General features: G+C 39.9%; 1 protein-coding gene across 1 annotated transcript in view; it reads left to right on the forward strand.

The window, feature by feature from the left end:
• Positions 1-15,289, forward strand: part of Mrc1 (mannose receptor, C type 1) — an 80,974-nt gene extending 65,685 nt beyond the window's left edge. Inside the window, 8 exon segments of the mRNA NM_001106123.2 lie at positions 720-822; positions 5,366-5,598; positions 8,023-8,188; positions 9,107-9,256; positions 10,899-11,012; positions 11,545-11,709; positions 13,025-13,066; positions 14,275-15,289. Coding sequence (NP_001099593.2) covers positions 720-822; positions 5,366-5,598; positions 8,023-8,188; positions 9,107-9,256; positions 10,899-11,012; positions 11,545-11,709; positions 13,025-13,066; positions 14,275-14,528 — 1,227 coding nt within the window. The 3' untranslated portion in view covers positions 14,529-15,289.
• The last annotated feature ends 485 nt before the right edge of the window (positions 15,290-15,774 follow it).

The raw sequence follows: 15,774 nt of genomic DNA on the forward strand, positions 1-15,774 counted from the left end.
CCTGGGAGACTCTGTATCAGACACTGTCACTGCAGGACATGATGTAGGCTTGGGGGTGGAAAAGAATAGCTGTAGTCATTTTTTTTTTCAGAAAGTTTAAAACATAATAGTCAGGAAAACTAAAGAGGATGAATATGGCAGCCATGAGATGAAAGGAGTCATTCTGGGAAATGTTCCAGCTGTGTTTAAGAATGGGTAAATGGTTCAGACGGCAGCGGGAGTTTCTATGTTAGAAAAAAAGTAAGAGTAAGCTCAAGGTAAGCAGAATTGAGAGAAATTTTGACGCTGTGTGAGAGAGTTTGTGAGTTGTCAGATGGAGAACAAAGAGTAAGAGTGAGTAGAGAACGATCTGATCAATGTGGCTTTTATGACAGTTAACTTGATAAACTATATTCAAGGTAGATACATTCTGTTGATATGTAAGTGATTTCCTTTGTAGCAATTACTTGACACTAATTGTGTAAATTAGGGCTAAAAACATAGTGAGGGTAAAATAAAATGGAATGCGGTAGGAAGCCATAACCAGTGGAAGGTTTCTGCATGGGAAGTGGGTGCAGCAGTTGGCAGGTGACGGTGGGCAGAATAAGCTGAGCAGGTGGATGAACTTAAAATTTTTAAGTGAGGAATAATGAGCGTGCATTGTCTTACTAGTGGATTGATTTGAATCAATATTAATTTATACCTGTGGCTTTCATTTTCCTTACCCACAAATGTGACAGGTTGACTGTGTTGTTGTGATTGGTGGCAATTCACGAGAGGCAGGGACCTGGATGGATAGCACCTGTGACAGTAAACAAGGCTATATATGCCAAACACAGACCGGTAAGTTTTGCTAAACTTCACCAACAAGGGCTGGGTTTAAGCCACAAGAGCCCATGACAGACAAAAGAGGTGATCTACCCCTCCCCAAAGAGGTACTATTTTTTTTATATTTATGAATCTGATCCCTTATCATTACAGAAGTTCTGTACAGATTAAGCTTGAAGTGGATTTTTTTTTAAAAAAGGAAAATTGTAATATGTGCCAGTCAGCTTTTTTGTGACTGTGAAAAAAATACCCAAAGGCATCAGCTTAAAAGCAGCAAAGGTATATTTGACTCTGTGTTTCAGAGTCTGGTCTCAGGCTCCATCACTTTAGCCTGTTGTGAGGAAAAATACAATTTGGAGCAGGCCATGGGAAAACACAGCCATGTCATAGCGGCTGGGAAACAAAAGAGAAAGAAAGGAAGGGCTATTGCCCCATTGTAGAAGAATCTTTTATTCTCCAGATGTAATGTCATCTTGGCAGCTTACTGCTAAATAGGTTCATGCTTTCTGGTTCTTTCTAATCTCTGGCTGGCTAGTTCAGGTCGGGTGATCTGGCCTAAAAGTCCTCTACAAGCTGACTGATTCATGCTAGATTCTCTTGGCCTCTGACTGAATTGCTCTGCTTTGCCTCTAAGTCACTGTGGCAATCTGTACCAGTCTTCTGGCTCCTTCTCATTCTCTGGCTCCTTCTCTCTTCACCTGTGGCTAGCTTGTTCTTTCTGTAACCCATCTCTATAACCCCCCCCCCATTCCCTGGAGTGCTCTCTTCAGTAGCCTCTTTCCAGTCTATTCTCACGAGGCTGGGGTGTATCCTATCTCTGAATCATTCTGTCAAATTATTCTCCGATTCATCAGTTTGTCTTCTCCTCAATTAGACATTCCTTTCAAACATGGTTGCTTCCTTCTACAAACTAAATTTACCTATGCTGTTAGGGATTAAAAATGTGTACTAAGGGCATGTCTGTATTCCAGCCAAATCATTCTGTAATCCAGAGCATGTCTGCATTCCTGCCAGTTTCTATCTTCAAATGTAAATCTGTGCCAGGGCAGCCATGTTGTTAGGTTAAAATTCCTCTACACCCCTTCAAGGGCATGATATGAGGGACAACACTCTTCCACTACCTTTAGTCGTCGTCATCGTCGTCGTCGTCGTCGTCTTCTTCTTCTTCTTCTTCTTCTTCTTCTTCTTCTTCTTCTTCTTCTTCTTCTTCTTCTTCTTCTTCTTCTTCTTCTTCTTCTTCTTCTCCTCCTCCTCCTCCTCCTCCTCCTCCTCCTCCTCCTCCTCCCCCCCCTCCTCCTCCCCCCCCCTCCCTCTCCCCCCTCCTCCTCTCCCTCCTCCTCCTCCTCCCCTTCCCCCTCCTCCTCCTCCCTCCCTCCTCCTCCTCTTCCCCTTCCCCCCCTCCTCCTCCTCCTCCTCCCTCTCCCTCCCCCCCTCCTCCTCCTCCTCCTCCTCCTCCTCTTCCTCCTCTTCAACCATGGACTAGCGACAGAGCCTATGAAAGGCACATGGTGAGGTGGGACGGATGCAAGAGCACTGTGCAGGACTCAGGTTCAATCCCAGTGCCCACCTGATGGGTCACAACCATCTGTAACTCCAGTCCAGGAGATCTAATGCCTTCTTCTAGACTAGATTGACACTGCATGCATACCAATATGTATGCATGAAAAACACATCCCCACACAGAAAATAAAAACTAAAAAGTTGCCTAATCTAACTATATGGAAACAATTTCCCAATATTTGGTAACATTTCTTTTTCTTTCCTACTGATATTGTAAGGAATAAGTACACTAGACATAACACTCAAATGTCTTGATTGTGTCTAAATTTCTGTGAAACTGTCCTGTTGTTGTCCTTCCCCTTTCCCTTTCTTCTTCTTCTTCTCCTTCTTCCCCTTCTTCCTCTTCCTCTTCCTCTTCCTCTTCCTCCTCCTCCTGCTCCTCCTCCTCCTCCTCCTCTTCCTCCTCCTCTTCTTCTTCTTCTTCTTCTTCTTCTTCTTCTTCTTCTTCTTCTTCTTCTTCTTTTCTTCTTCCTTCTCCTCCTTCTCCTCTTCTTCTTCCTTCTTCCTCCTCCTCCTCCTCTTCTTCTTCCTTCTCCTTCCCTCCTCCTCCTCTTCCTCTTCCTCCTCCTCTTCCTCCTCCTCCTCCCCTCCTCCTCTTCTTCTTCTTTCTTCTTCCTTCTCCTCCTCCTCTTCTTCCTTCTTCCTCCTCCTCCTCTTCTTCCTTCTCCTTCCCTCCTCCTCTTCCTCTTCCTCTTCCTCTTCCTCCTCCTCCTCCTCCTCCTCCTCCTCCTCCTCCTCCTCTTCTTCTTCTTCTTCTTCTTCTTCTTCTTCTTCTTCTTCTTCTTCTTTCTTCCTTCTCCTCTCCTCCTCCTCTTCTTCTCCTTCTTCTTCTTCTTTCTTCTTCCTCCTCCTCTTCCTCTTCCTTCTCCTCCGCCTCTTCACTTCAAGTCTCATTTAGTACTTTTAATGGTCAAAAAAAATTCCAATGGCATGGCATCCAGTTCTCCCTAGGCTGGGGAGTTTTAAGGCTTCTATTTAAGATGTGAAAGTTTAAGGAGTCTGTCCAGGGTCTCTTGTACCAACACAAGATGGCAGCAACAGCAGAGGAGAGGGAGGCTGATACTTCCTGAAATGAGTTCTGGATAAAGATCACGACTGAATAAAGAAAGTTTGGTACCTCTTAGGTATGGAATAAGGCAGATGTTTATGTGGAACAGGATAGAGAATTGGCCCGGACAGAACCTGTAGCCAAGAGTAAATAGAATTGGAGACTACAGATCACTTTTCTATAAAGACCAGAGTATTTGAGGTGTGCTGCCCAAACAATGTCTCTCAAGACCCTTCCACTCTGTCATAGTTGGGAACAGTTTTAGATAAGATGTCAACAAATGAAAGTAAGTGCTTTCCAATAGAACAAAATCACAAATTTGATTTTCATAGGTCAGGAAACATTAATCTTTTATGTCCTACCCCCACCAGCAATTAGCTTATATGTTACAAAACCAGAGAAATGATCAGATTTAGCTTTCTTTCTATTTGCTGGTCTCTCTCCCCAGTGGTATTAGCTAAGGTTCACAAGAACAACCTCTTCTCTCTGTGTCTTAAGTCCAGATAGAAAATAGCAATTAGAAGCCCAAGCTGGGACATTAAAGAAAGAAGAGAAGACCTGTCTTTGAGGGGCTCCAAGCCTCAGAATTAATTTGGATAAGACAGCACTAGTTTCTACAGGGGTATTACAGATAGAGTTGGATAGATAGAAAGATGAAATCACAGAAGGCCCAGAGGGGTTTCTTTGAGAAAATATCTTTTTATTCTATGTGTGTGTTGCCTGCAGTCCTGTCTGTGCTCCATGTGCATGCAACATTTGAGAAGATCAAAAAGATTCCCGGGACTTGAGTTACAGATGGTCATGAGCAGCTGTGTCAGTGCTGGGGACCAAACACAGGGTCTCTGCAAGAGCAACATGTACTCCTAACCATTGTGCCATCACTCCAGTCCCAAAAGATGTTCTCCATTATCACATTTGGCCACGAGAAAAAAATCAAAGATTAATGATGGCAGGAAGACAGATACTATTTAATTTGTAGTATTAAACCGTGGCCTTTCTTTTATGGAGACGGTAGATTATAGATTTGCAAAAATCTTTGTTTTCTATTTAGAAATTTGTTGATATATATTAAACAATTTTAATTGAATGTTTTGTATATGAGTGATTTGCTTTATATGTTTGTGTACCACGTGCATACCTTGTTCCCATGGAAGCGAAAGGAAGGCATCACATTGCCATGAATCGATGTTGTGGATGGTTGTGAGACGTCATGTGGTTGCTGGGAATTGAACCCAGATCCTCTTCAGGAATAACAAGTGTTCTGAACTGCTGAGCTTTCCCTCTAGATTCATATATAAAGAATAGATATAAATAGTATACATGTATAGTGTACATGTATAATATGTTTATATATGCATATGTATTCATATACATACACATGCATAATCACATATATATTTCATAGTTTGGAAATTATTTAGTCAAACATATTGATTAAAAATAAAGCTCTGTGGGCTAGAGAGAAAGCTCCGACAAGTGCTTACCTGGCAAATGTAAGGAGTTCTACCAACATAAAAAGACAAGGGAGGTGACACACACTTGTAATCCCAGCAGAGGGGTAGAAGAAACAGGTGGATCTTTGAGGCTTGAGTGTCATCTCACACTCTTTGAGGAATTCCAGCTCAGAGAGAGGCCCCTTCTCAAAGTCACAATCTTGGCTTCTAGGGAAAAAAGTCAAGCTTGACCCCTGGTTCTACGTGCACATGTATACACATGTGCACCCCAACACATGTGGTACTATATATACCTCAATGTACACAAATGTGTACACAGAGAGAAATACTAGTTTTATGTTGTAAAATACATGGTGAGAATATTTATAGGCCTGCTAGTTTTGGACTTAATGATCTCGTGTCTACATCTATGATGGATGAGCAGGGGAGTTTGATACTGAAGATATTCAATTATTGCTCATTGATAATGTTAATAAAAACAATCTCTCTATTCTAGACCCTTCTGTGCCTATCTCTCCAACCACGGCACCAAAAGATGGCTTTGTTAAGTATGGTAAAAGCAGCTATGCCCTTATGAAATTGAAGTCGCCATGGCACGAAGCAGAGAAATACTGCAAGGATCGTACTTCCCTGCTTGCCAGCATTCTTGACCCCTATAGTAATGCATTTGCATGGATGAAAATGCACCCATTTAATGTACCCATATGGATTGCCCTGAACAGCAACTTGGTAAGATGCTAGAACATTCACAGCTTAACATGATCAGTAAAATGACCGTCCAATGAGTTTCTCTTCCCCTTTCTTCAGTTGAACACTTACCATGAAGCACCACTGTCAATGGTCTAGTGACCTAGTGATATGTGTCAGAAACCAAACGGAGAACTCTCTGGTATTTACAGTAATTGACTTTGAATAGTTATATCCAAAATTATATTGTACATCTCAACAGCTCCATGCATTTGTTTATCCCTCTTCAGTGTCATAGTCACACAGCTGCAGCAGCATGAGACTAGAAAGTAGGTCAGGAGCATAGGGAACAGGGGATGGGATACTTCATTTTTTTGTTGCAAAACAATTTAGAATTGTGATGGGTCCCAGACTTGCAGAGTTTTTAATCTATGTGTGAAAAGTGTTTCACTGAAGTCATATTCTTTTCTTCCAAAGCAGAGAGAGAAGGGTTGGTGGAGGACTGGGGCAGAGTGAGGGATGAGGTGCCAAACTAAGAGAGGCAATGAGGTAGTGACGAGACTCCTGAGGCAAATACCACCCATCATTCCTCCGCCCACCCAGTAGTTAGCAAACCAGCAAGCAGCATTGCTGAGGTCCTGGGGCAGGGGAGTGGCTCAAGAGGGCTTGTTAGAGAAATTCAACCATTCTCTTTCAGTACTTGGGTTAAATCTGGTCCTCACATATGCTAGGCAAGGGCTACACCACTGAGCTCTCCCATCATCCCAAGAAACTCAATCTGATTAGACATGGACTGGGGTGGTAAGAGCTGAGGGTGGGTACCAGAAAGCATGAGAAGGAAAGAAGGGCGTAAGATTGGATGGTGGCCTGAGGTCAGGTTTCATGGAGCTTTAGATTGTGGTGCAGAAATGCAAACTAATCATACACTAGGTACTTCCTGGTACCTAGTGAAGGGTACCATGGGGAAGGCGAAGGGTGAAGAATATTTAAAATAATTAGTCCCATGTGGTTTTGATGATTGTGCTTAGATAAGAAATTTTCATATTTCTGTGGACTATTTTTTAGATAATGAATGTATCTGATAAATCATTCATTTCTTCTCATAGATTTGTTTCAAGTTGGCCATCAAATGTATTGTGGAAGATGAAATACTTTCCCTCAAGGCTGAAATTTACGATTGGAATAGTAATGGCATTTTCATGATACCTCTAGAGTCAATGATATGCAAACATTATTTGAGTAAATGAGAGAATGCTGCACAATTCTACCTTGAGATAAAAATGTGCTTTTAATTTTTCCTGTTGGATCTTTAGTGATTGTCTGGGTAAATTAAATCATGGAATTAAGATGAGGGAAGTGTTTCAGCCTTAAAAAAGTATTTCTCCCTCGCTAATGTTTTGTAACACTGTTCTTAGGCATTACTTATAAAACAACTTTTAGGTCATGTACTCTGATTGATAGATAAGTGGTATTTTTTATATGGCTAATTAGCTTGGATGTGATCATACATTTGTCTAAATCTAAAAAGAAAATATGTCAAATGTGCAAATGGAGTAAAATAGCCAACTTTTAAAAATAGCACGATCCGCATGGTTGAAAGGCCACTGATGTTGTATCAAGACCATAGCTCCTCTAGAGTATACAGGGATAATGGTCTCAGCTATCACTTATCATTGGTTTCTCAGCAGCAGAACAAGATCATGAGAACAAATGAAGGTTTCTTTCAGGATTCGATGATACAGATGTTATTTTAATTTCAGTAAGATAAATGTTATATTGTTATGAGAATCCTACTTCTCTTTAGCCATGAGAACAAAGGCAGCTTTATGGAATAAACACATATTCTTTAGTCACTGTCTCCTTTTCTTACCAGTTGTCTTTTTGTAAACCATCAGTTGTGACTCCTTTCCTCAATTTCTTAATCATACATATAATTTTGCTTTTTTTCACTCCCCCAAACCCTTCCATCCAAGGGATCATCTTCATCTCTGTACCCAATGCTCTGTTCTCATTTTGTCTCTCTTTCTTTCCCTCTCTCTCATCCTGCCCCTCTCTCTCCTCCTTCCCCCTTCCCCCCCTCTCTCACACACACACAAACACGCATGCACACACACGCATACACACACATTTCTCAAAACTCTCCCCTTCCTCTCTTCTTCTCTTAAAAAAAAGAAAGAAAAAGAAAAAGTGAAAATTTCACAACAACAAAAATCATTTTTTTAAAAAAAGCCAAAATACTTTCCAGGTTGTAGACCTAAAGATGGTCATGAAATAATCACTTTTAAGAAAGGGTGTTTTTACTGAATTTGAGTTGGTAGCATGACTTATAATTTATTAAAAGTGACCAGTGTTCAAGGTTCTGGGTCAAATTACAGCCTCCAGTACTGTGCTTATCCCTTGCTTGTTTCCTTCATGCTTCCTATGAGAAGGAAGACTGAAGCACCGTGATTGTTTCTCTTTGTGCAGACCAACAATGAGTACACTTGGACAGATAAATGGAGGGTGCGGTACACTAACTGGGGAACTGATGAACCCAAGCTTAAGTCAGCATGCGTTTACATGGATGTCGATGGCTACTGGAAGACATCATACTGCAATGAAAGCTTTTACTTTCTCTGCAAAAAATCAGACGGTAATTGGATGTGCAAAAGGGCGTTGGGGAATCTCAAGATGTCTGAAATAAACTATTACCCATTAGTGCTGACTTTATTAACCAGTAATGTATCCTGGGTAGCTGAGAGCAAAATAGAACATCCGCTCACCCTAACAAAAGATGGACCTGGCTGTCAACCAATATGCACAGGTCGAAATGATGGAGATGGAAATTTGCATTATTCCTATGATTTACTTGCTCGTGGTAGACTTCTGAATGCTTGCTATTGAAATTGTCCTCTGAATCTACAGTAACAGATTCTCCAAGAAGGTGGCCTTCCCTTTGGTGTCAACAACACAATTGCTTTAACTGAGTTGCACCGGGATGCATACAACTTGAATTCAGTAAACAAAGTTTTGGACGAAGTCCTAGAATTCAAGCTAGGGCAGTTTGTCGCAGCTGTCCTTAGCTAAGAGGACACTACAGGACTTAGAATCTCAGAAAAGAAGTGGCTTGAAGGAAATCCACCTCATGAATTATTTTGACATAATTTGTTAAACTTGTAGCATTTTTATTTGTTTGTTTACTTGAGATGGGGTGTTGCTATGTAGACCAAGCTGAATCACAGCTCCAACCACCTCCATCCCTAGAGGGCTGGGTTTAAAGGCTATGTCACCACTCCCAACTTAACTCTCAGACATCATTACAGAAGTCTAAACATCACTAATTGTAAATTGTGAGGAATACGATTCTTGACCACTATTTTCTAAGTATACTGGAAACAATAAAGTAAATGAAAAAAACCGACGAAAAATGGTAGCTCTAAATAATGAACATCAGTAAATTATATGTAATGGTAGAGGATATAACTTTCCTTAGCTATAAAAACAATATTCCATGTATTGCAGCAACCCCAGCTTTTATTTATGAATTATTTTGATTCCTGTTTACTTACAGAAATCCCGGCTACGGAACCCCCACAGCTGCCTGGCAAATGTCCAGAGTCAGAGCAAACTGCGTGGATCCCTTTCCACGGCCACTGTTACTACATTGAATCTTCTTTTACAAGGAGTTGGGGTCAAGCCTCCCTGGAGTGCCTTCGAATGGGTGAGCGCCATGTTTCCGGAAAGAAAATCCCATAGTAATCTATTTCTAGATCAATGACATTAAAATGCTATACATCAAGATGTAAGGGGTCTTGAGTGGCTTTCTATTATTTTCTGTTGCTGGGGATCAAATATAGGGCACTCCTAGGTAAGAGCTCTACAGTTCTTGCCAGTGAGTCACGTCCCCAACCACATGTGTATTTTTATAAATATAATTTCTTTTATTAACAGAATAGTCAACATCATTTCCCACAAATGTAATTTATAATTTTGTAACCTCAAAATTTTGAAGAATTTAGGTTTAAAAGCCCTTTTATTAAAATGTAAAATCTTTCTATCCAAATAGTCTGAATTCTTAGCGATCTGATCCTAAGTTACTGAACGCGTTATGCTTCCGTATCATCACTAATAAATTAGATTTTATAACTGATTAGGAAATGACTTCTTTATTATTAATAGAAGAGGTTGTATGCCTGTCTGTTTTGTTTGTAAGGAAAAGCAAAACCAAACTCGATCTTAAAAATGGTGACGATAGCTTTGCTGTGGTTGTTTTGACAGAGGGTCTTACATATTCCAGTGGCTTTGAATTTGAAACGTAGCTGAGGATAACTTTGAACTCCTGATCTTCCTGCCTTTGCTTCCCAAGTGCTGGGATAGCAAGCACACAAAATTTTGTTCAAGTTAAAAAGAATTTCCAACTTAAATTAATAAAGTGGTTCAGTCAACTTACGATTTCTGAACTATACAATGAGCTTACTGAGTTCCTGCTCCACTTTAAGCTGAGAAACTTCTAAATCCCGTTTAGTTATTTTATTAGTGGTTGACATGAGGATTATGATGCACTTCATAATTTGAAAAGAGCTCCGAATTTATTCTGATACCCACTTGTGGCTACTGGACTGTTGGTTTTTCAGTGTGGTTGTTGGGAGTTTAGCTTTCAAAGGTACCACGGGGCTAAAGAAAAGCTGTGGGCACATTACCAAGATCATGTTTTCTCCCTCCCCCACCCTCTCTTTCTCTCTCCCTCCTTCCCTCCCCATCTCTCCCTTCATCCCTCCTCTCTCCCTCCCCTCCCTCCCTCCCTCCTTTCCTCTCCTTCCTGTCCTCCTAGAATCTTTGCAAGCCCATGGCTAAGAAAATTCCAATTGTTTTGCAGAGGACTTGCAATATCCCTTCGACTTTTTTTTTAAAAAGACTTTTTTTTTATTATGAGTACACTGTCACATTCTTCAGGCACATTAGAAGAGGACATTGAATCCCCATTACCAGTGCTTGTGAGCCACTGCGTGGTTCCTCTGGAAGAGCAGTCAGTGCTTTTAACCACTGAGCCATTTCTCCACCTCCACAAAACTCTTACAAGTTGCTTAAGTGTTTTGCTTTTAAATTTTAAAATGAATCTGCACAAACTTTATTTTCAGTTTTAGGTATTATATTATCTATCAGATAAAAGGAGCAATTCTCATTGATCAAAACATGTCAGAAGTATTTTAAAATTTGAATTTAAAATTTGAATAATTGCATGCATGGCCCTGGGCTAACACTGTACCGTGTGCTGAGCCTTGAGTAGAGCTCAGGTTGCCATTCATTGTTCTTAATATCAGGATTTTTCTCGGCTACACTCATTATTCTTGTACACTTTGCAGGTGCCTCCCTGGTTTCCATTGAGACTGCTGCCGAATCCAGTTTTCTGTCATACCGTGTTGAACCTCTTAAAAGTAAAACCAATTTTTGGATAGGCATGTTCCGAAATGTTGAAGGTAACTCTTGCAAAACTACTACTTTATTAATATTTTACTTTACTAATATTTTTAAATGTTGTATAGAAAACGGTGTTTTGGTTCCAGCAAGCCAAGCCTTAAACACTGATTAGTCTGTGGTGAGGCTGAAAAGTTGAAATCGTACTTTATTTGCAATGACCAAAAGTTTAAATGACATATTGTCCATCCCTGAAAGTTGTCAATTCAAAGCTCTCCTGTAGCCGTTAGTTAAAAAAATATTCAGAGAACAGTTTCTTTTTCTTTCCACCATAATAGAAATGGTAGAGAAAGATGAGCGTGCATTTTCCCGTTAAGTGGAAATAAATTTTCAACTAAAGCAATCTAACAAATATATTCTTGCTTTTATTCCCTGTAACAACTTCCTATTAGCGTCTTGCCTGGTAGAAGGGAAGGAAACCATTGGTTCTAGCATGACATAATAATATCAGGGTTAAGCATTTCATGCAAAGGAGAGGAACATAAGACGGATTGTTTCTAACTCATGCTTTCGCTGGTTTTATTTGATGGCTAGGAAAGTGGCTTTGGTTGAATGACAATCCTGTGTCCTTTGTCAACTGGAAAACGGGTGACCCTTCAGGTGAACGGAATGATTGTGTAGTTCTATCTTCATCTTCTGGCCTTTGGAATAATATCCACTGTACTTCATACAAAGGATTTATTTGTAAAATGCCAAAAAGTAAGTGAAACATTCTTTACTATGGTTATGTGTTCCCAGACCACCATCTCCCCCCAATTGTAACATGCTGACAAAGGGCTAGGGTGGCCACCTCCCCTTTGCTTACTGTTCTCCGTTCTTGGTGGGAATCCATCCTGTCATGAGGATCAATCTCTGCCTGTGGCTTTGAGTGAAAGGCAGTGGCTCTGACAAACCTTGGTTTACTGGTACATTTGTAATGTTTTTCTAGGTTGTAAGGAGTCTGGACAGCCTATCTCCTCAGTGCTACTGCACTAGGAAAGGCGAGAACAGTCACTAGTCCACAGCATAAGAAGCCAGAGAATTAAGTCATATAAAACCAGCCCAATTTCTATCTGAAATTGAATGGCAGAGCATGCAAAGAAGACAACTGGTAAACCTCTGTTTGCCACTGACTGTACATGGGTGATATTTTTTGCCATTCTACCAATCTTTACCAAAAAACGATTATTAATTGGAATCTGAAATAAGTGAATGAGGAGGCCTGGTGTAGTTCAGGGACAGAACCCTTGCAACTGTGATTCCTATGATCATAATCAGTCGGGCAAGCAAGCAAGCAAGCTAGCAAGGAAGGAAGCTAGCAAGCAAGCAGTGAGCATAGTTTTGTTTCCTCAGTAGGTCTTATTGTTTTGGAACTGTGTAGGTTTTTAGTTTATTACTCTAGTTTAAGATTCTCTACCCTTTGCTATAGAGCTATGGTTACAGTCCCTGGTGTCTTACTTTACTTTTCAGTTAAATGTCTTATAACAGATTAGGCTTCAGTGTACCAATTTCAAAGCCTCTCATCTAGATTACCTTAGCTACACATAGATTTTGGAGGTGTTTAGGTACATTAATGTTCAAATAACACTTGAAAGTCATTATTTTCAAATCTTCTAGCATATTCAAACTTACCACATAGGTACAGGATGCTGCAGGTGTGTCAAAAGACAGAGAAAGTCGGATGGATGGACAGGTAGATAGGTAGGGAGGGAGTAAACAGCTGAACGTAGAGGTGTTTTTCTATTTATATGCCTAGGCCTATGTATTCATGGATATCAATCACCCCATCCATGCATTTACATCATCACATGACATGACATCAGGTCAGATCACATCAGATCACATCTAATGGGTGAGAATCCATCAGATTACATCGTATCATATCAGATCAGATCACAGATAACGATGGAAGATGTCGTGCATCTTTAACTTGAATGCAATGTATCTACATGCAGTTATTATGGATTTTTACAACATTTATTTTCTCTCTTTCTTTCTTTCTTTCTTACTTTCTTTCTTTCTTTCTTTCTTTCAGTTATTGATCCTGTAACTACACATTCATCTATTACAACCAAAGGTAAGATCATTATGAAACCTCGAGTTCACCGTTAGTCATATGATTCTGCTTATTTAAAAAGCCATAGTATCCTTCCTTCTCCTCCACTTTCAGTAGACTGGCTCATACTAACCTTTATCATTAGGCCACAATCCACCTTTCATGATGTTTAAGAAAAAGAAATTTATATTTCTATGTTAAAAATTTCTTGAACATGCCTAACTGTAAAAAGTTGCCCCGTGAGATCCTAGGAAAAGACATTTCCTTCAAGGTCTTTCTAGGTCTCTCATTTTGTTTTCCTGTTTTAAAAAGTTCATTTTCGGGGCTGGGGATTTAGCTCAGTGGTAGAGCGCTTACCTAGGAAGCGCAAGGCCCTGGGTTCGGTCCCCAGCTCCGAAAAAAAGAACCAAAAAAAAAAAAAGTTCATTTTCATCTTTATAGACAAAGTAAATTAGCTATTTTTGGTGGTTGATACAGGAACTCAACATGAGACCAGTGACTTGCTTATAAATACCTTATTTGTTTATTAATTATATTTAGAAGTTCAGATTTCCATTACAAACTCCCCTAGTTTTAAATTTTTATTTGTAATGGCTACACTATCCACCACCACCATCATGACCACCACTTTATTTTTCTCCTGAAAGGATGTTTGTAAGCAGCCTTACATTATTGTTTCAGTTTGAGAGGATTTATTTTTGTAATATGTTTGTGTGGGACTGTGTGTGTGTGTGTGTGTGTGTGTGTGTGTGTGTGTGTGTCTGTGTGACAGGCTGTTACATATGTATTGGAGCCTGAAAGAACCAGAGAAACCATTAGATCTCCTGGAGCTATAGTTACAGACAGTTGTGAGATTCTGGAGGTAGGTCCCGGGGACCAAACTCTGGTTTTCTGGAACCTAACCACTGAGCTTTTTCCCCCCCTAGCCATCTTTCAATTATTTAATTATTTTGATACAAGTGATATGTGTGAATTCCAGCTGATGCACTACCACAGTGTTACATAGGGAGGTGAAATAATCATTCTATCCACCAAAACCTCATCTGAACATGTAAAGTATCCTCTATGTCACATTGACTCCCGCCTTCACATCTCGTGACAAATACCGTTTTAAAGAATATTCCTGTGTCAAAGCTTCCCAGCCAGAGCGGCTATGCTGCTTTCCGAAGCATCTCCCCCCCCCCACCCCCCGTGTTCCACTTATTTGCCAATGTTTTATCTGTCTGTAGCTGACCAAAGGAAGATGGATCCTCAACCCAAGGGCTCTTCCAAAGCAGCGGGAGTGGTCATCGTGGTCCTTCTGATTGTGATAGGTGCCGGTGTTGCGGCCTATTTCTTTTACAAGAAAAGGCGTGTACTGCACATACCTCAAGAGGCCACCTTTGAAAACACTCTCTACTTCAACAGTAATCCAAGTCCTGGAACAAGTGACACGAAAGATCTCGTGGGCAACATCGAACAGAATGAGCATGCGGTCATTTAGCATCGTAATGTGACTGTCTTATATTTCAAGTTCATGAAGCCTTAACTAAAATTTTCAGTTTGTTAATTCAATATGATCGTTTCTTCTAAAAAGTTAGCACTGGGTTGCATTGGCCTGTCTTTTTTTTTTTTTTTTTTTTTTTCCTTTGCCTAATGGAACGATAACTGCTCATTTTCTATCCTGGCAAGATTAGAGAAACAAAAAACAAAAGAGGGATAGTAAGGCTGCTTGTTGATTGCCACTTTCGAAGATACCCTTGGTGAACACGCAGCATTACAGTCTCAACACCGCTACGCTGGTGGTGGTAGGTCTCATGTCAACTCTGCAGATTTCAAGAGCTCTAGAAATAACCACGTAAGCTGCTCAGGGTCTTTTCAGGACCTCCCAGAGATGAGTTATACACTCACTTGTAAATCAACAGTTAGAAGACCGTGTTAAGATAAACAAGTACACATAACCCCAGACGGAATGTACTCAGTTTCTTTTTCAACAGTCCTGATTCATGGCAATTATTGAGAACTGTATTTATCCATATGTAAAATAATAAATGATGCTGAGAATCTTGTTTGTCCCAGGCAAGGTTTGACAGGTTAAATATTACAAATGTGTTCTGTTGTATGTATATTAGGGAAGTGATTATGTGAAGAAAAAAAAACCCTGTAAATTTACATAACTGGGCGTACTTAGATAATAAATAATGCTATTTATTATCTAATTGATGTGATGAACTAATGTGAAATAAACATTAAAGATGACATCTATTTTGATTTCTGTGAGCTTGTTAAGTGTAAATTTGCTCAAACATAAAATCTAATTGCTTTACATTCGAGTATTAAAGTAGGTGACCGACTTGTAGAGAAATGGCGATTTGAGTTCATGTCTGACTGAATACTGGGGAAGATGATCTTTTCTTTTTTATAAAAGCTGCACAATCTTTTAAGATCCAACAATCCGAGGCTCCACTGTTGGGAATGAGAAACACAAATAACCATTTTCCTCTGGAGTGATGGCTGCTTATTTACAAAATTGCCCTAGATAACATTTTATGTAAATTGTGAAATATCTTGTAGGTTTCAAGTTTCCCAGAAAGTTATCCCTCAGCCACTTCTTATCTTTTTATGTTTCTTTGCTTCTTTATTTTAGAGACACAGTTTACCTGTGAGCCTAGGATGTCTTCAAATTGTTTTTTTTTAAAGGTTTTTTTGACTTATATACCTCTCTCTCTCTCTCTCTCTCTCTCTCTCTC

The sequence above is a fragment of the Rattus norvegicus genome, chromosome 17 (assembly GCF_021556685.1).
Source record: "Rattus norvegicus strain SHRSP/BbbUtx chromosome 17, alternate assembly SHRSP_T2T, whole genome shotgun sequence".
Lineage (NCBI taxonomy): Eukaryota > Metazoa > Chordata > Mammalia > Rodentia > Muridae > Rattus > Rattus norvegicus.